This window comes from Podarcis tiliguerta, assembly GCF_965153285.1.
Source record: "Podarcis tiliguerta genome assembly, chromosome: 2".
Taxonomy (NCBI): Eukaryota; Metazoa; Chordata; class Lepidosauria; order Squamata; family Lacertidae; genus Podarcis; species Podarcis tiliguerta.
In genome coordinates this window covers 80,444,567-80,470,293 of record NC_139535.1, presented here as the reverse complement: position 1 = coordinate 80,470,293, position 25,727 = coordinate 80,444,567, and the positions used below count along the sequence as shown (strand labels likewise).

Here is a 25,727-nt window from a genome sequence, read left to right as displayed (position 1 = left end):
CTCATTTTTGCATTGTTCCCTTTGAGTGGAAAGTTAACTGTTAAGTAGAATGTCCCCCGCACCCCACCCCTTTGAGTCTCCTTGTCTACACATTTTGGATTTTGACCATTATGGTATCTATTTCCTTGAAATGCAGCTATATTTACATCTTGGATCTGTTCCTGCGTCCCACTTAGGAATAAATTGAAGACCAGTCTTCCCAGACCTCGCTGCAGTAAGAAGCAATAATTTATGGTTTTGAGAAAGTGTAGCCCTGTGCACCAGCCTGAGATGTCTAACTTTCCCCTTAAGTTCAAGAGTCACTTTAACCGATCCATTATTACTCTGGCATTGTAGCTTTTGTGACTTCTCCCTTTTTATAATTAGCACATGAGGTTATCCTCCATACACGAAGTGGTGAACTCCTTAAAGACTGTGCATTCATGAGAACCTTCAGTGCACATAGAGCTTCACATTATAGAGGCCCCCTTACATGTGTTCAGCTGAATGTGTGGACGCTGGGTGTGACCAGAAGGGAATGTTGGGGGCATGGTTAGCCAGGGTAGTGAAGCAGTGCTGGATTAAACCCTGTGGAAGCCCCTAAGTAGTCGAAAGCTCAGGGTGGGGGGCGGACCATGCCAATTATATCCTATTACGTTTTTTGTAATTTTCTTTCAGTATTGTTTCGATCCGTTGTCGTGGGGCCCCTAAAAGGTGTGAGGCCCATAGGCCGATGCCTACTCTGCCTATTTGGTAATCTGGCACTGTAGTGAAATTCACAGCTTTGTTGAATGTGTGAGTGGCTTCTCTGAAAGGGGCTATTCTTATAGATCAATCCTAAACACATTAACTTAGAACTATGGGACTTACTTCTTAGCAAGAAAGTTTAAGTTTGCAGTCTGAAGTGAATTTCACTTTTAGAAAATCTGACAACAGGCTGCGTACTTGTTTATCTGTGTTAGACCCCTGCTTTAGTGACCAATCATGACTCCCTTGCTCACTGGCTGTGGGGTCCAAAAGTGTCCTTGTGACCAACAAAAGAAACTTGTTTTTTCATGTACCTGCTTCAGACTGATTCAGTGGACATCAGTAGAGCAAGCCTTGTCCTCAAATAATACTATAAAGTGAATTTCCTCACACAATTTCATAAGCATAGCAAGCGCACAACAATCTCTTGGCAACACCAAACTAGCTCACCACAAGTTCTTGGGCTATATCATATATTTCCTGAAAATGACGAAAGTTCCCTTGGCTACAGGCTTATGTTCTGGTTTCTGCTGTGCTGTCGTCAACCTCGTGCCTTGATCAGATTACCACAGTGAAGAGTATAGCGGCTCTGTAGTGTTCATGGTGATTTCCTTCAACCTCTTGTTACTTTAGTGGGAACAGTGGAGGGGGATACTCTACAAATGATTGTGGCTCAGTCCCGTGTGGCTTTAGAGAAAGAAAAGGCAAATTGTCTATATGTGCTCATTAGCCTCCATCAAAGACTGAGCCTAGAAAGAGCAGCAGAGGCTGATGTGATGGGGGCAGGTCAGGGCTGTGCGAAGACACTGACAGGAGCACCTGACTGGCTCCGCTGGTGCCTCCATGGAGCCCCACTCACCACCCTCCTGTCCCATTGCTGTCTAGGTATGTTGCAGCAATGCCAGTGTTGTGAGGATGGCTCCATGGTGCTGCTATTTTATTACCCCATTGCTATACAGTGGTACCTCGCAAGACGAATGCCTCGGAAGACGAAAAACTCGGAAGACGAAAGAGTTTTTCGTTTTCTGAGTTGCTTCGCAAGACGGATTTCCCTATGGGCTTGCTTCGCAAGACGAAAACGTCTTGTGCCTTTTTTTAAAAACCGCCAATGCATTCCTATGGGAAACCGTCAATACACATTGGTGCTTCGCAAGACGAAAAAATTCACAAGACGAAAAAACTCGCAGAACGAATTAATTTCGTCTTGCGAGGCACCACTGTACTAACTTTACTGACTATTTGCTCATTTCCATGTATGATTCAAAATGCTGGTTATTACCTTTAAAGTCCTAAATAGCTTAGGACTAGGATGCTTAAAGAACCACCTCCTAAAGGAGGCAAGAGAGAAAACAGGGACAGACTTAGACTCATTTGACCTGAAGATTCCGGGGTTTAACCTCAAGCTCAGTATCTATCTAGTGTGTCTGCCTGCCTGCCTGTTGATCTATCATCTGCCTACCTATCCCTATCATCTGTCTCTATCTAGCTATCTTTGTTTGTATCTGTCTATCCTAAATCATGCAAAATTCTGCGTGTACACCTTAAAAAAAAAACCAAAAAACAACACAGCAGAGACTGACCTGCCCAGTCTGTGTGTTGCTGAGTTGAAAGAGTTGAGCTCCCAGGAGGAGTTGGGGGAGGATGGAATGAATCTCCGGATCAGTTAATGGACTCAGTTAGTGAGAGTGTGGTGCCGATAATGCCAAGGTTGCAGGTTCAATCCCCTTTTGGAATGGCTGCATATTCCTGCATTGCAGGGAGCTGGACTAGATGATCCTCGGAGTCCCTTCCAACTCTACAATTCTGTGATTTTATGAAGGAAGATTTCAGACTCCCCAAAACATTGTGATGTAGTAGTTAGACTGAGTGCTGGTTCCAGTAGTGAATACCAAGTTAAAATCCGTGCTCAGCCATGAAGCATACTGGATGGCCCATGAGCAAGTCTTTTAGAGTGCTTCCAGACAACATGGTTATAGAGCATCCATCCTGATTTGCCAGTGGTTGTTTAATGAGCATCTTTCACTCCAGTTTGTTTGTTAGGAGGCTGTATGACATTGCCTCAAAGCAAGGGTTTTTCCTCTGCATTTCTCACCACTTTCCTCATTACAATAAATCTAGTCTTTTAAGGAAATGGGTTGGTTGTGCAAGACCTCCCAATCAACTACAATTGACCAATTGAATTTGCTGGTATGTGATGGAATCCCACCTGAAAGTAAAAAAAAGTTTAAAAAAATAGTCTAGTAGCAGCTTAGAGACCAACTAAGTTTGTTCTAGGTATGAGCTTTCGTGTGCATGCACACTTACAAAAGCTCATACCTAGAACAAACTTAGTTGGTCCCTAAGGTGCTACTAGACGATTATTATTATTATTATTATTATTATTTATTTATTTATTTATTTACTGTATTTCGACAGCGTGAGACCAACATGGCTACCTACCTGCACCTGAAAGTAGTGACAGTTTGGAGGCACTTTTGGTCTAATTTACCTCACATGATTGTTGTGAAGCTAAAACTATGCTCTGAATACTTTGAGGGAAGGATACAAAACAAGTATTATAGATAGGACAGAGGGACCCCTCCCAAAAAACCACAGCAACCAGTGAAGGATACCAATGAATTATCCCACCAGTCAATACTTTGTGGCTTATAGGCCTCTTGTCCTTTTGTCAACTACAGCCAGGAGTTTACAGAAGTTCACCTGCCATGTGATGTGGGTGAGATTGTGACTGACACTTACGTTCTCTGTCAACTTATGGGGAAATGCTGAAGGAACATTTTTCAAAGATTTCACAGGCTCAGTGTTGTTCCCTTCCTACTGAGAAGCGAGAGGCATCAGTTCCATCTAAGCCTTTGTGGGAGAGGGAGATCGTACTAGTGGAATTGTATTACATAACCATATGCTGTGTTTTAGAAAAACAAAACAACCCACCCCAAAGTGCACAAAAGCAAACAGCCAGGCAATTGTAAATTCTCAGCACACAATTGTAATGTGTTTTGCTTCTGGGAAAACACATTAAAAATCTGGGATTATGCAAATCTGACTGATCATAAGAAACACACACACACACACACACACACACACACACACACACACACACACATTCTTAGGAAACTTTTCAGATTGATGTTGCTGCTCATTATCTGATGAAGACATTTTTATGTGTTCTGCTTCTGCAGTTTTCTGTTTACACCAGAAACAGTTACAGTGGTACCTCAGGTTATATACGCTTCAGGTTACAGACTCCGCTAACCCAGAAATAGTGCTTCAGGTTAAGAACTTTGCTTCAGGATGAGAACATAAATCGTGCTCCGGCAGCGCAGCGGCAGCAGGAGGCCCCATTAGCTAAAGAGGTGCTTCAGGTTAAGAACAGTTTCAGGTTAAGTACGGACCTCCAGAATGAATTAAGTACTTAACCCGAGGCACCACTGTATGAGCATGGCTGGAAAAGAAATGAAAGCACTGAGGAAGGGGGAAGGCATGGGAGGGGGCATAGCTGTCCATAATGAATGACCCACCCACCCCAAAACACTGAAACAAATGCTCTGTGTCAACATTACTGAGGTAAAGGATCCAATGATCTGACTTGAGGCTGTGTACAGTACACCACACACACATTTACCTTTAAAGCACATCCGAAGAATATTATTTCCCTCACAGAATTCTGGGCACTGTAGTTTACCCCCACAGAGTTACAATTCCCAAGACCGCTTGAGGAACGACAGCGCCCAGAATTCTTACGTTCTGTTTCATAGATGCTTCACTGACTGGCTGACAGGCACACACAGCATATCCCTGTCTAATTGCTTTCATTTATTGCTGTTTCCTCAGAGTCTCCAATCTGGCCATAACTCTCCCCTGAGACTCAGCAAGCAGAAAAAATAGGGTTAGCTGAAAATTCCCACTCTGGTGACAGGAAACCCTCACTTAAGCTTGGGAAAAAGGGAGAGAAAGGAAACACCAAATTCTGCTGGGATGGAACAGTATTCCCATGTTCCTGTTTCCAGTTTTGAGCCTAGCAGGGTTAGAAAAGAGTGGGATGGCCCTCCTACATGCTGACCCTCTTTGTAAGTCTCACATCTGGAATACTTAATACCAAGCTAAGCAGCAAGCGATTTTTCCAGCTACCAAATAACCTTTCTGACACTGAGAATAGTTATATCCTGCTCCTTCAGGGTCTGGGATGGCCAGGCTGTTTCTGACAGTGTTGGTGGGAGAAAGGATTTTATATGGTGTTATAGGGGTGTTTTCTGGGGGGAGGGGGAAGGTCTGGATGATACCTGTGGATCCCTTCCAAATCTGTGATCTTGTGACTCTGAGGTTATAACCTGCAAGAGGGAACTTGTGTGGTTCCTTTGGTTAAGGCAATGACCCTAGCTGGCCAGTTAAGTAAGTACATCTCAAAGTGTCAGCATCAAAAAGAGTGAGCTATACTGCCATGGAGAAAAATGGGAAAGCCGTTTCCCAACTCGCCTGGCTGGATCCCAAGTCATTCCCAGGAGGAGGAGGAACAATAGGCCAAGGGGGTGGCGGCCTGAGTGATGGAGAGAGAGTTTGACTGAAGCTCTAGCAGCTGAGGAGGCAGAGGCATGTTTTGCTCCAAAGCCGAGACGGGGGCTTCCCTGGAAACCTGATGGGGAAGCAACACCTGTTGGGGTGTTAATGTGGTGAGCCCTTCCATTCTATGGTATATATCAGGCACGTCCAACTCCCAAGAGACTGTGATCTACTCCCAGTATAAAAAAAATTGGCAGTGATCTACACATTGTCATTGGAGGGAAGAGGAGCGTCTACCAGGATTGGTATCTACTGGTCTATTGGTATCTACTGATCTATTGGTTGGACATGCCTGCTATATATGTATAAATAAAACCATATATCCTAAGGACACCATAGTCTCCATTGGCCTTCCTTCCAAGGAACTGAACCCTGGGTAAGCATGGGCACCCCTGGAGTCTCTTGTTGCTCGGAGATTGGGGTGGACACAACAATACACATAGGCACTGCTTTTTTTTCTAGAAAAGTAGGTGCCGGTGCTCACCATGAAGTTGTTACAGTAAGTGTCACACTTTTTAACACCAAAGAAGGGTTGCCGGTACTGCGTACCCTTGAGTACCCCCTAAAAGGTTGCAGAAGACCTCTGTGTCCTTCCAAGGCTGCATCAGAACTAATTCAGCTCTCCGAAGCAGCAGCGCACTGAATGCGCACTGGTGCACAGTTCTCCACAGACAGGTGTGGCTGCAATAAGTGACTCGGGAGCCCTGCTGTGACCAGGCTGTCCCTCTCATGCCACACTTGATTGCTGCAGCTCAATCTGTGCCACAACCTTTCCCCTCTGGCTTCCTCTTTCATCAGACTTACGGGAGCCAAGAGTACACACAAATGGGCCTTGACAGTTGGGGATTTGTGGGTGATCTCAGCTGGTTTTAACGACAGAACGGCTTTATATATATATATATAAAACAAACAAATCTATTTATAGTTCACTCCCCTTATGAAGAGGATCCCTGGCCTCTTGCCTCACATTGGAAGGCTCCAGAGAATGTCCAATGGGGCTCTGACAGGATGGGTTATGTCATAACTGTGTCTTTGCTTTTAACAAAGCAACGGCTGAGGCTGGAACTCACCGAAAGAGTGAAAGAATCATGGGGTGGGAAGATCAGCCTGCTCAGTTGCATGCTGCTTTTATTGTCAATAAGACCTTTGGGCAGAAGTCCCTACAGACTGAAGAAAGTCAGGCTACTTAGGACTCTGTTGGGACAGGGCATCTGTTGACCAACCCAGGAACAGGGTGGGCAGGGGTGAGTGACACTTTTCAAGCCTGCACCATGATCTCCTGGGAACCTCTCCTTTTTTTAGTCCATTCACGATGTTTGGTGTTCAGTGAAATTGCTCCCTAGACCAGAGACTTCTGATCTGTTTTCACACATTTTTCCTGCTTGTTTTCTATTAGCTGCTTGCAGTACAGTGTGTCTTTCCAAGTGGTGTTTTCTCTTGCAAGTTTCTGTACCAGCCCAAGAGCTTCTGCTTGCATTGTTTATAGCCTATTTGTGATGGAATCGGTTGGGATATAACTGATGCTTTGGAACAAGCTCTGGAATCTGGTTTTTATATCAGGAATGAGTCCTGAAATATATTAATGAGGAAGGAGTGCCTCTGAGCATGTGCTGAGTGTCTCTTCCCAGCGGGTAACCTCTTTCCCGCATGCTTAGAACTATTCCAGTTTTTGTATTTGGGTACAATACTCACATTCAAAACAGATGCACACCGCATCAGATGCAATGTGCCCATGTATGTATTTCTTTTGTGTGTGTGGGGGGGGGGTGTTCTTTAATGCAAACACAACTGAGGCATGTGATCACTTTCTGGCTGCTCCTTGCCTGCATTTGTATGGGTCTTAAGCCTCCCACTGCCGAAAAACATACATATATGTGTGTGTGTTCCACACCATGTGGATTTTGTGCTTAGATATTATTCATACATCTTTCTCAAGCATGGACACTGTGTACTTCTCCTTTTGCATGGCGCCAGCTTGCTCCCAGCTGGGGGTGGCCCCCAGCTAGAAAGGAGGAAGGTAGAAAATAGAAGTGTTTATAAAGCCAGAGGAAGAAGCAGAAAGGCACAAATTGCAGCCAGTGCCACAAACACGTAGGCATCAGGTGGCAGCAGCTCTGATAGTTATGACGCACACATGATGATGATTTTTTTGGTGGGGCAAACAGATTTTGTGTGTCAGCCCAAGTAACATATAGGTTTTAAGAGGAGATTAGTTTTGGTTGTCTACATAATGGCCCAGATTTACATGTTCATAAATGGATATGTTGAAGCTGGAGGGCATCAGGGTCCGTGTGTTTAAGCTGGGCCTCACTATAATTAAAAGCAGAGCCCTACGCCATTAATAGCTGTTAGTAGTCAGAACTAAATCCAAACTATTTCCTGTTTAATAACACCAGGCTTGTTTCCATCCCAAAGGCATGAAGTACAGAAGAAAGGCAGGAAAGGCAACAATGAGGCCCATTTTGCAAGAGGCCTCCTATTCTTTTCTATCCCTCACTCGTTACTTTAGACTCTGGGTAGCGCCTAGAAGGGCTCCCTTAGCGTTCGGGCCTGAAACCTGAAAGGAATAATGGGTCAGGTCAATACAGTTTTGCTTAAAGCGACGCCTGACTGGAATCCAGGATTCAACGAAAGAATCACACTGCTCCTTTAAACATGAACCATCTCTTCTCCCTCACAAAGTGTGATCTCCATGACAACTTTCCCTCAGACATGATGATAGTGCACAGCAGTGGGGCTGTGAAGTGGGGCAGGACTGAGGAGCCCAAGGGGGAGAGGCCAGCTGGAAAAGCTTCAGCCTGTACGTGTGGCGTCTAAGGGGATCTCGAATTCACCTTTCACTGGAGGGATGGAGAAGAGAATATGTAACTGAACCATAGCTTAGTGGTAGAGAATCGGCCTTGCATGCCAAAGGCACCTGGTTCAATCCCCTGTGTATCTCCAGGTAGGGCTAGGGAAGGTTCCCTGCTTGAAACCCTGGAGAGCTGCTGCCAGTCAGTGCAGGCATTACTCAGTTAGATGGAGCAATGGTCTGATTCAGTATAAGGTAGCTCCCTGTGTGCCTGTCTATCCATCTGTCTATCATGCACATTGTGCTTTTAGAGCATTGAGGCGGCCATTTTTATTCTCACATCCCCACTAGTGGCATATAAAGAGGACTGATCAATCACACACGTAGCACCAATAGGCTTTGCCCATTTTGAAGCGATTGCACAGCCACCCAAGGGCAGGAACTGCTACCAAATAATCCAGCAGAGCCTGAGTGAAACTGATTTTAGTGAGCAGAGGGCCTCCTTGGGTCCTGAAGGGAACATGCCACTCTTAACACCACAAATCCTTTCTACAGCTACAGCGCTCTGGCCTGGAGCTGCATTATCCTCTGCTGCCCTCATATGGGATGCTACTGTACTCGCCCACTATAAAAATCTGCCTTGCAGCAAAGTCAGCAACGCAGCCCCACTCCTGGGAGGAACTACCTTTCTGCAGAGCTTCAATTGCAGCTCAGATTGTTGGATCAAAATTCCCCCAAACAAACAAAGTACCAAAAGAACAGGAGCTTCTGTGGAATTCCTACAAGGGAACTGCAGCTCTCTGAAATGTCTCTAATAATCTATATAAGGCAGTAGTGTAAGCAGAAGGGGGGAAATGCTGCTGGCACAGTCTGTGTTGTATTGCTAGCTTTCCTTTCTTTAGCACTGCCCATTTATCACTATAAATTACCCTGTAAATTCTATTTTTACAAATATAAAAAAGATCTGGGTGGTTAGGGATACCAAGCATACACAAAGTACCTTTCCTGCCCCCACGCACTTAGAATCAAGGTACTGTATGGGCCTTCCCCCCAGGGAAAATGGTTGCCCTCCTATGCAACACCCCCAATTAAGCATTGCCTTTACCTCCAGGGGCAGCATTCAGAGTGCACAATGTACTTCCAGACAATTTTTTGAAGAGGTGGGAAAGTTTGGCTGTGACTCACTGGTTGAGCACATGCTTTGCAAGAAAAAGATGACCCCATGGTCCCTTCCAACTCTACAGTTCTAGGAATCTATTATTCTATGGCCCCTGTACAAGCTGTTGATCAGACAGGTTAGGCAGCTTGCTTCCAAAATTTGTCCTTGTATCCAGTTATGCCAGTTGTGGCACAGGGCCTCTTGATGGTTGTCATGTTCTGCCTGCCAATATACAGTAGAAGGGCTTGATTATATAGTGGGAATTTAACTAGGTGGCATTTAGATTTCCCAGGATGGGCTGTGATGTGTGCCTTGTTTACTTCAAACTTTCCTAACACTGTGGACCTTCACAGTGGCTTTGCCACGAAGTGACCTAGCTATTTATAGTGCAATTTCTGACAGTTCTAGAAGAAAAAACACATTGAGAAGAACAACAGTTTGTATACAGATCTGTGCAGTTTCAAAATCTGCGGTGTTGAGGCAGCTCTTTAGTAAGAGATTTTTCAAATGGCAGCGATGGCATGGTGCAGAGCCTGAGACTGACCTTGCAGCTTCCTGCCTCTTGTGCTGTCACAGTGGGAGTGAAGTTGCCTAAACTCCTTTTGAAGCCAACATTATTATTGGACTCCCAACTCCTAGCAGCCCTAGTGGATAGCTCAGTCGGTAGAGCATGAGGCTCTTAATCTCAGGGTTGTGGGTTCAAGCCCCATGTTGGACAAAATATTCCTGCACTACTGCATTGGAGTAGATGAGCCCTGTGGTCCCTTCCAACTCTCCAATTCTGTGATTCTAAGTCAACATGGCCAATGGTCAGGGATGATGGGAGCTGTAGTTGAGCAACACTGCATCTGTTTTGGATCCCTGCTCCTTTATAAAGCTTGAGCCAGCCATAATCTGTCTGCTTAAGCTATTTCACAGTTTGCTGTAAGAAAATGGGATAAACCTCCCATGTATCTCATCCTGATTTACTGAATGCAAATGTAATGCAGAAATAAAACCACAAGACTCTAGAGCACCTTTGTCATGATAGTGTAGAGTAGGGGTGGAATGAAATTTGGCACAGGGGGCTGGTCAGTAGATATTGGAACCTAACCCCTCTCTTTAGAAACCCACTTTAACTAGATCCTAACATGCCTAGTCAAAGGTTAGAGATGGCATTCCCCCCCATTTTTCTTCCTTATCCTCAGCACAAACCAGATTCATATAACACCATAGAGCAAGACTGGAGGCGCAAGTCCTAAGATCTCTGAATTCTTGTGACATTTGTAGGGTGTCATGCTGAGCCGACAGCTTAGGATGGGGAGATTGGAAGGATGATCGGAGTCTTCCAACCTTGAATGCAGAATTGGACTGGATGACCTTTAGGTTAATTCTAGCCCCAGAAATAATTGTTTGATACAGATTTGGCAAGGATCTGAGGCATAACCCATATGTGATGCCCAAGTCTCATTATCAGATCTACTGATACCTTTTTAAAAAAACAAAACTTTAAAATATCCGTGAGTGCTCCAGTGTGCACTATTTTCTAGACCTAATTCCGCCCCCGCCCCCAGCTCAATTGGCCCCACAGTGGAAAAGACACTGGTACATGTAGAATGCCTGCATTCCCCCCCCCCCCACTGCAGGGCTTGGGGGAGTTTCAGTTGCATGTGCATCCTAGATTTGGAAAGCAGAATGCACATACAGTGATGGGAGATGCAGGCCGGTTAAACATCCCTTTCTCTGCTTCAGCTTCAATTGAAATACAACTGAAGTACCACTGCTTCTCTCAAAATTGGAGCATCTTACAGCACTTGATTTTTTTTTTTAAACAAGAAAATTGACTAAGAAAATCCAAGGCTTGATGAAGGTCGAGAAATGCATCTGTTGAGAGACAGCCGAGTAGCACCTGTAGGTAATTTGTATCTGGAAGAAAGCTTAATTAAAGCCATCACTTGACTCTCAAGGCTCCAGACTCCCCCAAAGCCTTACAAGTTTTCCCAGTTGTTCAATGGCTCAGCCTCTTTGCGGAACTGAGATCCCACATGCTCAGCCAAACAAAGAGCCAAATTTCACTAATTAAAAATAACTTCAAGCCCATCTCCTGCTTCCAAAGACCATCTGTCATGATGTTTGAATGTGTGCGGCCAGCAACGCAGCACATGCCACCTGCTTATTTTTAAACCCCATGAAAAATGACAGCGCTAATTTAAGAAAGGAGTTCAGCGTTCCAATGCAGAAGTCGCAGAGAAAATGTGCTCAGTGGACTGTGTGCTTCCCCCCATGGCTCCGCATTGTTTTTGCATTCTGGAGAGGGTAACTGATGTTTATCATAGAATCCAAAGGCCGAGAGGAATTCAGCATGTTTGTGTGCCTTCTCTAAATAATAACGAACAAGAAAGACTCTCTTGGTTTTCTAGAGGGAAACAATTTCAGCTGTTCAATCCTGGTCACTTCCGTAACTTGGTATTTTCCTCACAAGGAGCCACGAAAGGGGGAAGTGGAGATAAGGAGCATCGCTAAGGCTTGGTTCAATGCACAGTTACCTGGGACTCTGCGGCAAGAGCCACTGAGCTGAATGCAACTGAATACTTCTAAGCAGACGTGTACAGAACTCCACTGTAAACCTTATTCCTTTCCCTCCAACTCCAGCCTCCGGAGATGCCCTTGTAACCAGATTCCCCAGGATGACTGCACATCACCATTTACCATGACTCCAGTGTGCTCCCACCACTGGTGATTGAAGCCAAGCACACGTACATTAGCCACAATTCATATGTATCTAATAGGTTGTGTGTGGGTTTTTTTAAGAAATCACTGTTTGATGCACTTTCCCCTCAAATGAGCTTTCATCTGAGTTGAAAGTGTGTTTAAATGGAGATATGTACATGTCAGACACCCATTGCACATGTGCAGCTTAATGGAAGAGGAGTTTGGAGTGGGAGGGGTTGTAGACATGGTGAATCACTTCAAGAAGTATGAACTGGGTAGAGACAGGCCTGCCCCTCTCTGGTGCATACAGTATTAGGTAAAGGTAAAGGGACCCCTGACCATTAGGTCCAGTCGTGACCGAAGCTGGGGTTGCGGCACTCATCTTGCTTTATTGGCCGAGGGAGCCAGCGTACAGCTTCCGGGCCATGTGGCCAGCATGACTAAGACACTTCTGGCGAACCAGAGCAGCACACGGAAATGCTGTTTATCTTCCCGCTGGAGTGGTACCTATTTATCTACTTGCACTTTGACGTGCTTTCGAACTGCTAGGTTGGCAGGAGCTGGGACTGAGCAACAGGAGCTCACCCCATTGCAGGGATTCGAACCGCCAACTTCTGATCGGCAAGTCCTAGGCCCTGTGGTTTAACCCACAGCGCCACCCGCGTCCCCGCATACAGTATTACAGCAATGTAAAACACAGTGGGAGGGGATGACCTGGCTGTGTTTCAAGCCACTCATGTGCAGCCTTAGTTTTGTATGCTGTTGCTTTGATTGGCTATGCCTAAAACTGCTCTACTGGGAGTGGAAAGGCAGAGAATGAGATGACAAGGTGCACTGTTCAATCAGATGTGCCTCCAAAACTTAAAGCAGAACTCAGATTCAGGATCTAAGAATCCTTTGACCTGTGCTCTCGTTTCATTCCAGAACTCTCCAAGTTCCCCCCTCCAGCTTTAAGATAAAACCATCTCTAATCCTCCTTTGCTCTAAATCTCTCCTCCACCTCCCTGCAAGTGTGTCGTTTTCTATCTGTCCTCCTAGCAAAATATAATCTCCCTCTTGGTTTTTGAGACTTTCATTCTGTCAGAGCTCATTGAATTATGATGACGCCAAATTATTATGGGCCAAAGTAGGTCTACAAACAGCAGCCGTGGTGCTGTGGTGGAGCAGCAGTACTCACCTGGCCACCAGTCGGTTGCTGCTGCTTACTCACAGGTAGAAGGGGAGGGGCAAGGTGGTGGTGCGTGGTTGGCGTGGTGCAAACACGCCAGCAGGAGCACCAGATTGTCTCCACTGGGGGATTCACACTCCTCTACATGGCTGGCTGCAGGTCATGTGAGCCTTGCCACCGCACCCCACTGCCTACAACCAAATTGGGAGAAGGGGGCGTATGGATTTGATTCAACTGCTTTGGACTTTGCCAGGTGATGAACATGCTCATTTCCCCTCCTGAATTGAGCTCCCTTGACATTCTTCAATATACAGAAAGAGTATATACAAAAGCCAGGGTGGGGGGAAGCAGCATAATGACCAGATCTCCAACTGCATAAAGATTTAGACTAAACAGCAGCTTAGACAGCCTGAATGCTCTCTGTGCCACAGAGGAAGTCAGTGGGAAGCTAGTGTGGTGTAGCAGTCAGAGTGTTGGGCTAGAGAGATCTTGGTTCAAACCCCCTTTCAGACATGATGCTTACTGGGTGACCTTGGGCCAATTGCCTTCTCTGTCTAACCTAATTCTCAGGATTGTTGTGAGGATAAAATGTGCTGGTTGGGGAGAGCCATGCATGCCATCTTGAGTTCACGGGAAGATTTATTACGTTTCTATCCCAGCCTTTCTTCCATTAAACCCAAGGTGGGATATAAATGTAATAAATATATGTTTTTACACTCTCCCTTCCTGCAATATTTCCCAGCTCCCACCCACGACTGCTATTTACATTTTGCACACAGGTCTAGGGCACAATTATATGTTTCAGCTTCAATACCAGATACACCCAAATAGCACCCTCTAATTAATGCAAATGCAGCACTCTGACATGTTTCTCCTGCTTAAGGAAAGCACTCCTAGTCACTTACAGTTGCTGAGGAAACTGCAGCCTACACATTCAGCTGCAGTCCTAGGCATACTTACAGGGCAGTAAGGTCCAAATAATATACTGAGACTTAATTTCTGAGAATTGCAAGGCAGGTGACAAGTGTCTCACGCAGGCCTGAGTTATTCTGGTACCTCTCTGGATATTAGATACTGCTCTTCTTCCCTTCATAGCATGCTTGGGCCTGTTTAAGAGCATAGAAAGAGTCCTGCTGGACAAAGGTGCCAACTCTATAGAGCTGAGGTATTTTCAGCCCCGCCCCCCCCAATCTTGAGGTGGGCCTTGTGGCGGTTGGCCTTTCTGGGCCTTGTGGCACCAGGCCTCGTAGTGGCGGTGGCAGGCCTCACAGCGGTAGCCTCCTCCCAACGCGCATTGCGCATGATGCCCCCCAATGTTGGATGCAACTCGGCGCATCTGCTGCTGGATTAATTCCACTAGTCCAACGTCCTTCCTACCCACACACCTCAGTATTGTAGAAAGCAACTTTATGACAAGTGAGACCAATTGTCTGCACACTGACTGGCAGCAGCCAAGGTAGGCATTCATAAAAATTTATCTGATTCTGTCAGGATCACACAAGATTGTTACTTCTTCTTCACCAAGGATGTGTCCTGGGCTGGTACTGCTATTTTTTGTTTATTTATGGAAGTTAGGTGGCCCTGCAATGTCTTTATGGAGCCCAGGTGGGGCCTCTGAGAATTTAAAGTCCTCTGGAGACAGTTCACAGCAGACTTTTGTGATGATTATTATTAGCGCGCACGCCCACCCCGCCGCCCACACTGACTGCTTTATGTAGAGCTAAAATGGCTACAGTAGCAATACAAACAGTTTGTGTGAAGATTGTGTGAAACTAATGGCTAAAATTATCTTCAGTGAGCCTTGCTGCCCTCTTAGGATAGCCTTTGAGGAAATGAACAATCACACTAGGGAAGTGTTTGTATTATATCTGGTAGTGAAATTAGGCTTTTTTGAATCCTGTATAAAGAGTTTAGAGTTTGCTGTGAAGCTTGAGGCAAAGACTGCTTGACTTATCCCTCCAGATGGATAAAACAACTCTTATCTGTTTCTAAAATAGCACCATAATATAAGAATTTCCCTTACATTCCTTTTGTTGTTTAAAGGACTTGCTAAAATTCAGCGATAGGATGGCCTTTACTAGCTCAGTTAAGTGTGATGCATTTTGCTTTTTTAGAAGATACAAGACAGGTCGTATTCAGAGTGTGCCTGTCCTAGTGGTTTAAAGCATCTTAAGCAGACTATCTTGCACATATTACTACATGCTGTTCTTTGTGTAAAGTTCTGAGAGAATATTATTTGGGTTATATCTTCACGAGGCATATGAATAAGGTCCACCTAGGAGATGGTAATCTCTGCTGGTGCACAAGATAAAACACACAACTGTGAAGAATGTACCTTTTCTATCTGTAGCCATTGATGTTATGGGAATTTTTTTTAAAGGAGTGTGGTATTATCTTTTCTGAGAGATTCAGAATTTTGTTTCCATAGTTTTTCTTTAGGAGCTATAATTGCTCCATGAAACAGAACCAATCTGTTTTGTCTGTGTGGAATTGGGAAGTGTCAGAGGTCTGCTGAGAGGGGTGGGCAGGTGGAGCTCCATCACTGTGGACATTGCCACTGCACCTGCTGAAGACACAGGTGGGTGGAAGCTGGCAGTGGTATCTAAAATGGGTCTAAGACAGGGAGGAGACCAATCTTAGCTGGTTCCTAAGTGGATCCAACTGCTAGTAATGGGCCTGATCTGGGCCTAGAGCTCACATGGCAAAGAAAATGGGAGGAAATCGACCTTCACACCTTCTGCCTTAGCTTATGCAAGCTAAGCTGGATGTGGGGATGGTTCCCCTCGTTGCTCAGTTTAGCTCTGCTCCTCCCAATGTAGGAGATAGGATGAGGAGAATCAGGAATTTTATGCTTATTACACAATTTTACTCAATTTTGTGAAAGTAAATAAGTAAAGGAAAATGCAGTGGCTGGTTACAGAGAAGCTAACTCCATGGACAGTCTTCCATGGGATGATTTTTCACATCAGGCCCTTTCCATGGCTTTATGTACATCTTGGCCACAAAGAAATATTCACAACTACCAGCAGTTCCAAGAAATTGTATTTTCTTTATTGTTTTATTTTTTTTTTGTAACTCAACAAGTTTCCATTTTTTTTAAATATTTTTAAAATTTTCATTATTATATTTTTTTTTCTGTTTAATGCACTCGACCCAAAATTGGTTTGGCATGTTGAAAGGAGGGGGAGGGGACTGAAAGACAAGAGAAATGGAAAAGAGGAGGGGGGGAGGCAAAGTGGGCAAAAAGCAACGGTGTGGAGATTGAAATGGATCAGCACCAACCTGTAGGAGGGGGACATTGAGGGGCCAAGGGAGAGAATGAATCGCAAACCTTCCCAGCAGGCCCTGGGTTCCTGGGCTCAGGCCTTCATGCTGCCATTCGAAAGGCACAGCTTCACTGCTAAACCTGGAGGGAGCTGGGAATGAGGATGGGAGAGCAGGGAGGGTCAGCTTCAAGGAGGCAGTGTGGCTTGACCAGGGAACCAGCCTGCAGTTATGGAAAGCAGGCTGCCATTTCCCGTTACGCCACTAGGCATCCCTTCCCCTTTTTGCATCCACTTCCTGTTCCAGCACAAGTCTTTCTCACTCACTCTCTACCTTTGCTGGGCGTGGCATATTGGTGCTCCTTCACTGGAATGACTGAGTGAAAATAATTGGCATCTGGGCCCACCAGTTGGTACTAGGAGGCCCTACAGATGTCGTTTCAACCCCTTCAAGGCCACCACTGCCCACGGAAGTGGGGAGACCCAATCTAGGGCACAGGGCTGCCTTGTGGAGGCCTGTGCCAAGCAAGGAGCTGCTGGTATAAGGAGTCCCTTAGCTGGCAGGGAGCCCAATGCAAAAATTCACTCCCCACAAACTGGGAGGCCTCATTGCATTGGAGCACACCCCTTGGTCATGCAGTTTGGGGAAGATGGGTGATTCTCCGCTTCTGAGCTCTGCTGGTTGCTAGTTCAGGCGAAATATCTGTCCTTTCACGGACTCTGCGAAAGAACCACGCTTGAGGAGTTTGGAGGCAGCCTGAGAGAGTTCCTGGCAAAGAAGGGAGTGTCTTTCACTCCCCCAACAAGGGGGGAGCAGGGCATGTCTGCCACTGCTTCAGAGGATTAAGCTCAGAGTGGCATTTAGAGCAGCAGATTTGGAGTTTAAATGTTGCCCTAGAGGTAGTGCTGTCCTGAACTAGCTTATGCATAAATGCCCCTCATGTTGGCTTGTAGACAGCCAATTATAGAGAAGACAAAGATGGCCTAGATGAACAGAGTGCAGTTTACTTAAGTGAGGCATAGAGGCTAATTTGCCCAACTAGCTTCATGGCACAGGAATCATGGGCCATATTCTTGTCCTAGATTTTATCCGGCTCTCCATGCTATTCTGGTTTGAAGGCTGAAGAGGGAGTAAGCTTGAGCTAGCTTGCCCAACTGCTCTCATTGGGCCAAGGATATGTAACTCTGGAGAAGTCAAGTGGAGTACTTTGCTAAAGTGAGTTGAGCTCATGGGTTTGCATAAGTCTTAGATGGATGGGTAGAGAAAAAGAATGACAGGCCACGTGCCTCAGCTTAATGGGGGTGCAAGCAAAGAGGGCTTCTGGCTATGCCCAGGATGGCTGGAGGTGTCAGCAGGACTTCTTTAGGAAGCTGAGGAGGGTCTCCCATGGGGAAGCTTGAGCCCCCTCTGGCCATACAAAATGAGTGGCACCTGTTGGCTCCTGAAGCTTCACGATAAATGTGATGCCTCCTAGGTTTTTTCTACTATCCTACAGATTTCACATTCAAACTTTTGATACCTTTCATTCCTTTCTGTAACCCACAGATTGAGACTTCAATGATATAAAACAAGATGAATTCTGTACAAAAGTTCAGTAGAAGTCAATCTGTGCAAGGCCTAGAGCAGACATATGCCTCCTTGCCCACCATTCCACCCTAGAATGACAATGCCACTTAGGTTCAAAATATCTGGACTCTGCAGTGGGTGCTGCTGGATGGCGCTTGGAGCATCTGCACCATGCAGACCCAAAGAAAAATGTACAGAACATCCAAGTCTTGGATGGGCTGTGGGCTGTCCCATAACATCACGAGGGTCACAGTTTCTGAATTCTTGCTCTAAGCTAATAGGGCATTTCCTTCAAGTTGTGAATTGAGAAAAGCCTGTTTTTATCACTGTTGGATATGAGGGGAACTTACAGTTCCCACCAAAACGCTAAAACTGGTTAAAGGAGTAGCAAATGACACAAGAATGTAATCTTCGGAGTCAAAATGGAAAGTGCAAGGATATCATGAGAGTTAAAAAGAAGAAAGGTAAATTCCATGTTAGGAAAAGGATTAAAAACAAACCAGCAATTAGCGCTACAGCATTCTTGATATCTATGGCACACCCATATGTAGAATACAATATGCAGCTCTCATCTAACAAGGGAAGTTGTTGAAAATAGGTTAAAATGGGCAGCTAAAACCAGAGGGTTGGAGCATCTTCCCCACAAAGGAAACAAAAAGATGAGTTAGGGGAAGAAAGAGTTTTATGAAATCATGAAGGTATGTGAAGAGCACAAATAACATCTCAAAATAATTATAGCCCAGTCAGGGTATTTTTTAAAATATATATTTTTGTAACTGGAGGGGGCAGCCCCCTTCTAGCCCAGTGGTAGCTTTACTTCTCAAGTATGGGCTAGACAGCTATACTTTCTCTGGATGCACACTCTATTGTCAGAGGTGGGTATGATAACGGTGAACAATAATTGACAAGAGGTGAGGGAGCACACATTTAGAAGAGGACAGTCTCAGCACCCACACACAGCATCCTTGGATAGCTGCTGGGATCCCTTGGGGCAGATCTCAGAGCTCTCCAGCTGGGGACAACGCACCACTGATCAGAAGTTCTGCTGGCACCACTACCAGTGGGTGAGCTTGTAAGGGGTCTCTAGTTGGGGGGGGGGGCTCACCAGAAGGTGGTCTGCCAAGGGCCCCCTCATATCTAGGGCTGGCCTTATTGCATACTAACACACAAGTGAGCATACCTCTCTCCTCAGTGGCAGTAATGGCTGCAGGACTCTTCTTGGCCTATACCTGTAGTCCAAGTTAAAACAGGGGTGTGCCTCTACAGAGCTCTCTCCAAGATTTTTCCTTGCACCAAGATAAGCAGGAATAAAAGAAACAGGGCAATGGCAAAGTGCAACTAGCATGAACACGCCTTCAACGCATATGGATTCTGGCTGCCACTACCTAGCACCTGGGAGCATCTGGGCAGATTCTAGTGGCTGGTTTCCAAGACTATTCTTACAGCGGTTACTTCAATAGTGTTAGCGCCCCCTTCCTCTTGTGCCAGGACAGAACATGCCATAACACTGATATTACTTCATAATTGTGTCAATCTTTTCACTTCAATTAAAGTCCAAATCTCAAGTACAGTGTGGACTACTCATAGCTAACATGAAGCTGGAAAGCGCAAAGCCTTGAGGTTGGGCTGCTAGAGACTCAAGTCTCTACCACTTCGCTCCAACAGGATGGATGAGGGCAGATATGTCTTTGGTTTTTTTGTTTTTGTTTTCCACGTGAGGTTTCCAAATGGAGGTACCTCTTGGTGATTATGCCAAGGCAGTTCCTGAACACAGGGCCTTCCTTGGGCCAATGCAGCAAATGCAAGTGGGGTGAATAAGGCCATTTGGTATTGGGGAGAGGATTGATCAGAACCATGGTTTGGTGATAGAATCAGGTAAATGGGAGTGGGGCCTTGTCCTCACAAGGGTAAGGTGTCCATCTAAGAGAGTGAGCAAGTTGGTTCTGGACCAAGATCGAAAGAGCGGCAGGAAGGAGTTTGAGCCAACATGGATTTGTCAGGATTCTCACACTAACCTTCCAACTTTCATGCAATAAGATCCTAATGAAGACTACAACCCAAACCTGTGGAAACAGCAACAAGGGCGTCAAAAGCCCCACAACCCAATTCCCTGTGCCCTTTGAAAGTATGACTCGGATATAAAACAAAATGCTTCTGAAAACCATTAGCCCCTATCTCTGAATCAAGTATAATTACATTAGGTTGGGTGGAGGGGGAGATGACTCTAGGTGAAAAAGTCTGTGCCTATTATATGCCATGTCCCTAGATCTAAATGATGTCAGATCAAGCTTTGTGAGCTACAGCTGTATTGGGTTTTAGGGTTACCTTCTTCTCTTTCTTTGTGGCCAGCCTTTAACTGGGTTCTTTGCAGGAAATATCAATATGGGCACACGACAAGCTTCTCTTTACCAAACATGATCACGGGGCATTCTTGGATGCTGCAAACATGCAGTTGCTAGGGGAAGCGACCATATGAACAGGCCTAGCACAATGATAACGCAGGCGAACACGGAGCAAGAAACTGAAAGAAAGAAGAAAGCTCACTGTCATCAGGGTTAGTGCTGTCTCCTGATGGAAAAGGAGGACTTGATTGATTGTGCTGCCACTGTACAGGGCAATTTAATATTGGCTCCTTGGGTCTTAGCTTGTGGCACTGGGGCAAGAGATGTAAGCAGGCAGCAAGGAGTGACGATGGCTCTTCTTTCCTGCCACAATATGGCACAGAGAAAGGAAGCCCTTGCCTATTCCAAGGAAGGTACACTTCTAAGAATGCCAAACCCTCGCCTTCTGCTTTTGACCAAGTCTCTTAGCAATTCCATTAACTGGGAGAGGACAAAAGATGCAAAAATAATAATTAAAATAAAATAAAAGCAAGAGAACAAACATTTCAAGGCTCCAAGTGGCAAAACCACACACCATTTCCCTTTTTGATATAACGTGACATCTAGCCTGGAAATTTCTAAATAGGTAAGACGTGGCTGCTTAAAAATGATGATGATGATGAAATGAAACTACTCTGTCCCCTCTTAAAATTCTTAAAAGCGAAGGATTTTTCTGTAACCTACAGCATTACAGCATCTTTGGGTCTTGCAGTAAAAGTGTTTTTTCCCCCACCCACAATTCCAAAGTGGCAGTTAATGAGAAAATAACCAACTTCATGTGGAGATGTATGAAAAAGGTACCTCATCCGGCAGGAAAGGGGAAATGCTTCAAGGTCACAGAAATGACGCAGTATATGTTATATATTACATAAAAATTGTGCCAAAATGTTTTTTTCCCTCTTTTTTGATTGTAAAAATCTGCTCTCGGCGGGTTTCCCCCAGTTGTCTTTGTCAAAGAAGGGATTTTTGCCCCCCATTTTCCCTTCCATGCTCCCATACCACACATGGGGCCAGAGCAGAGCTGAGTACCATATATCTATATATATTATATAGATATAGATATATTTAAAACCCAGACAGAAAAGTTCCTTGGTTTGTTTTTCCTTTTTTCAAGTGAGTAAATCAATTCTCTGATTTGTTTTTAGGTTTTCATATTTACAGCATTTCAATTGGTATCACATCCCCCGCTTCCCAACCCATTTGGACCCCGCCCGCCGCCCGCCCCGGAAATATGGTGCCTCTAGGTGAGACTGGTTGCTTCCCCAACTCTCCCAGGCCGAGAGTTGGTGAGAAAAGTCGGAGTTGTGCTTGAAGAGGGAGATTTGCTATTTCTTTTTCCTTTGGGTGGAAAAAAAGTGCAGTCTGGGTTAGTGTTTTTGTTGCTGTTTTTGTTTGTTTGTTCTGTTTGTCATTTTTCTGAAGGACAATCCATCCAGTCTGGGGGGCGGGGGAGAGTTCAACACTCCTACTTTCTCCCATGTAGTCCCAAATGTGTTCTGACGGCAGCCATATTTGCATTGCAGGATACTCCTGACGTTTGCGTCTTCGTGGGCAGGAATGAAACAGAAGGAAGGTGAGAGCAGTCTTGCATCACTTTCTAAATGTCTGGAGCTGGAACTTAGCAGGCCGTGGGGGCGACTGGTGGAACTGAGTGAAACGGGAAGAAATGCCCCCTCCGCTACCACCACCCCACCCCTCATCATCTCTTACTTATTGTGCAATTTTACGTCAGGCTCGGTGGCCCTAAAGCAACTAGGAGGGGGAAAGGCCACCATGTGTGGCCATACAAATGAAAAAAAAAATCTAAGGACAGCCACACCTCAGTGCTACTTCCTCCTTCCCCAGAAGCAATGGTGCATTTCAAACATTCCTATGTGGGCTTTAATTTAAAAAAATAAAAAAGAGAGAGAGGAAAGAATCAAAGCAAAGCTTTCCTGCCAATCGGAAAGAGCTGAAGAACTTGATGCAAACCCTGTTGATAAACTGTGACAGCCAACAAATACTGGAAGGCAGGTTCTCAGCATAGCGTTACCTGAACAGCTCCTTCCTCTCCCCCCACCCTCATACCTTTCTCTGTCTTTTGTCTCTCTTTTTTGGCAACGGTTGAATCTAAACCCCGACTAGGCCGAGTGCCACATGGCCCTGTTTGTCCCTCATACTCTTAAGCTATGGGAGGCGAGGGGTGGGGCGCAGGCTCTGAGCCAGGGCGCAGGGCAGGGCATTTCCCCAGGTGCCCCAGTCTCTGCATGTGGAACCCTCATGGCTTTGATTTTCGTAACATTAAAAAAAAATATTATTATGTCAGCTTTTTAACTTTCCCACCCTAATTTCTTGGTTCACCCCCCCCCCAATTGTCTAGAAGGTATTGTCAAAATAAGTCTGATCCTTTTGCCTAGATTCAGCTCTCTTTCCTCCACTGCATTTATTTGCCTGGAGAAGGAAAACGGACATAACCAGATAGGCCACGTCCACTTTCTGTCTGGAAATCTAATTGGATGGAAGGAAAGACGGACAAAATGGCTGCCCCTCCCTTCTCCTCGGAGAAGCCCTCTGCCTCACTCAGCTCTTTCTTCCACCTTCTCTCCTCCATTCATTCCCCAGCCCTGTGCCATTCTCTTCTTCCCCACCCTTTCTTCCAGGAAAAAATTAAAATGTTCAGGTCACGGCAACAGTGCCGCATTGGGGGGTTTTTTGGGGGGTGTTATGGTCCCTCAGTCCCTTCTCAGCCCCTCAGAGACTGGTCACCAGCTGCATTTGGCCATCTCCCTCCACTGCTGGGTTTTCTAAGCTTCCTGGGACCAAGTAGCCATCATTGCTGGGTCTCCGGACTTGGTAGTAGGCCTGGAGCTGGTTGCGCGGCACCAAGGCTGGCCGATTGGTATAGTAGATTTCATTGATGGCTTGGGCATGAGGAAGCACTTCCCCAACTGCCTCAGGGCTGCTGTCCGGGTATGGGGAGTCCCTCAGGTTGGTCATACTGGTGTATAAAGAGTCCCTGTTGGGGGAAGGGGCTTGGCCATCGCCCCCCTCTGTCAGGTCAGCTGTGCAGCTCTCCGATTCCTCCAGGTCACTCTGGTAGAGGATGGACTGTGCCCTCTGAAGCAAGAGCGGCTCCTCTAAGGCCTTATACATGAGTTCAATTTCCATGTTCTCCTCATGGGTCAAGGAAGGGGCGTCAGGCACAATGGCGTCATCCTCATTGTTGGTACCCCCTCCCCCTGCAACTACGTTAGGAGGGGGAGGGGGCCCAGGGGGGTTGGAGGTCTCGGCAGAACCCCCGCCCCCCTTGACCACGCCACTGCCTCCCCCTCTCAAGTTGTTATGCACCAACTCGGAGATGATCATTTTTTCAAAGGCGGCGGCGTCACTCAGGTTGCGTCGGCAGTCGGCCATCTTGGTGCCATCGGTCGGGAAGTCGCCACTGCGGAGGGAGTAGCTGTTATTGAAGTTGCCATTGAGCGGGAGGGTGTCCATGCCACAGGCGTCTCGGCTGTTGTTCAGGGGGTGCTCTGTAAAGGTGGGCACATATATGGGTATTAGCGGGAGGAGGCAGGAGGGAGGTCATGAGCAACTAATGTTTAGGCCACAGAGCAGAAGCCATCACTTGGGAACTAAGTTCCACTTGGGCAGACGGTCCGTTCAAGTGGTATGTGTGTGTGCCGAGGAAGAAAGCGGATAAGAAGTGTGCGTAAGAAATATGTAGGGTTTTTACACAGGGAGAACTGGCTTGTGTGTATAGGAAATGATGGCAGCAACAAAAATGGAGGTAGAAGCTAAGAGAGATGAACCTGAAGCTGAGGCTGCATGACTGGGTAATTTATTTAACTGAATTGAAAGGGTCAGTGCACATTTCAAGCAAGTAAGGCTTCTCTGAGAGTTCCTATATTGACAAGGTACTCTCTAATTGATTCACACAAATAATAACAACTGTGGGATGAGCTATTGTTTCGGTTTGCTACTATGTTATGTATTTTTGTGTTTTTATCTTGTAAACCACCCCATCCTCATTCTCTGATGAAGGGCAGTATAGAAATCTAATAAAAATGAAATAATAACAGTAACAAGGCAATGCCCAGGTGCATCAGAAATCCCCTTCATTCCTTTTTTCGGAATCCCAGGGAAGGGAGGCCACCAGGGCCCAGTTCAGATCAAGAAGACAGGCTCCCAGCAATTGGCCACTAACCGAGCTGCTCTTCAAGCTTTAGCTCTTCTCCAGGGAGCAGATGAAGGTGCCACAGATATATACAGAATTCTAGCATTTGCCTTTGCCAGCAGGATAGCACAGCCAGCCAGAATGGGGCAGGGCTGCTAGTGCCGCAGCACCAGCAGCCCCTTATCTTCCTTCTCCTCTTCTTGTCAGCACAGGGTTAACCAGACACTGCTCCTTTCTACATAGGAAGCATAGGAGGACTCTGATGCACATGGTAAGATGTGGCTTCGGTTTGGGGTTTGTTTGTTTTAAAAAGAACATATAGAACTATTGTCCTTGAATAAGATGTATTTGTTGATAATCTTTGGGATAGTCTTCTGTTAAATTTAATCTGTTTTTTTCAACAAGCATCAGATTGCAGTTCACTTCTCTTTTTTATTGTCTACTGTGGAAATAAGCGCAGGATTCAACTACATGTGAGTTAGGTATGCATGTGTGAAAGTACTGATACTCGTGTGGGAAAGAGGAATGTGGTTTGTTGAGTAAGATAGCAAGAGTGCAACTAAGGCATAACCTCTAAGGTGACGTGAGAGGGAATAGCCATGTTGGCATGGCTGCTGAGCCGCACACAGCCACATGCATAACACGGAGCACGCAAGTTATCTGATCTGCCGATGGAAGAAGCCTGCGGTCTCCCCCCAGCAAAGGTGGCCTCTGGGGCTGGAGGGACCATTTGTCAGAGACGGTACAGTCAGCCCATTAGAGCACGGGGTGCACACTAGGTTAACGGGCCCATGGTTTCAACCCAGCATGCAGGGATGGGAAGGTTGGGTATCGCTGAGCTCTGCGGATGCATTTAGCTCCATCTAGTGCCCACAGCCAGAATTGCGCAAACCATGCTGCACCACCACCCTCCGAGAAATGGGAACATGAGTAAGGGAGGAGTTCCCTCCAAAAAGCCAGCACTCCTTCCTATTCTCCCTACACACCCGCTACTTGGCTCACGTCTGTGCTGCACCCACCCCCAGCCTGCCAGTCAAACTAGCAATGAAGGAAACATTACTGCGAAATGGAACTGGAAAGGAGGGACGTACTGGACTCTCGGAAGCTCCCTGCAGGCAGCAACAGTTGGGAGAGGAAGAGAAAAGAGAGAAAGAGGGTTATCCAGGTGGCTGGGGCCAGTAATGCAAAATAAGATATGGCCCAAATCCTCCCTGTGGCCATAGCTCAGTGGCACAGCACCAGCTGTTTGCTCCCTGGCATCTCTAGGTACG

The 25,727-nt window shown here is 46.0% G+C and overlaps 1 protein-coding gene across 16 annotated transcripts in view; it reads right to left on the bottom strand.

Annotated features, from left to right (window-relative positions):
* Positions 1–16,121: 16,121 nt before the first annotated feature.
* The window catches only part of ADGRL1 (adhesion G protein-coupled receptor L1), a 133,678-nt gene continuing 124,072 nt past the window's right edge, over positions 16,122–25,727 (bottom strand). For 6 of the 16 annotated variants that reach the window (XM_083430695.1, XM_083430691.1, XM_083430693.1 and 3 more), the window contains 2 exons: positions 25,517–25,565; positions 16,122–23,812 (listed from right to left, as the gene is read on the bottom strand). In XM_083430695.1, the coding sequence (XP_083286821.1) occupies positions 23,743–23,812; positions 25,517–25,565 (119 nt within the window). In that variant the 3' untranslated portion in view covers positions 16,122–23,742. The remainder of the gene's footprint in view (positions 23,813–25,516; positions 25,566–25,727) is intronic. The other 10 variants (XM_083430696.1, XM_083430697.1, XM_083430703.1 and 7 more) reach the window with 2 other exon arrangements.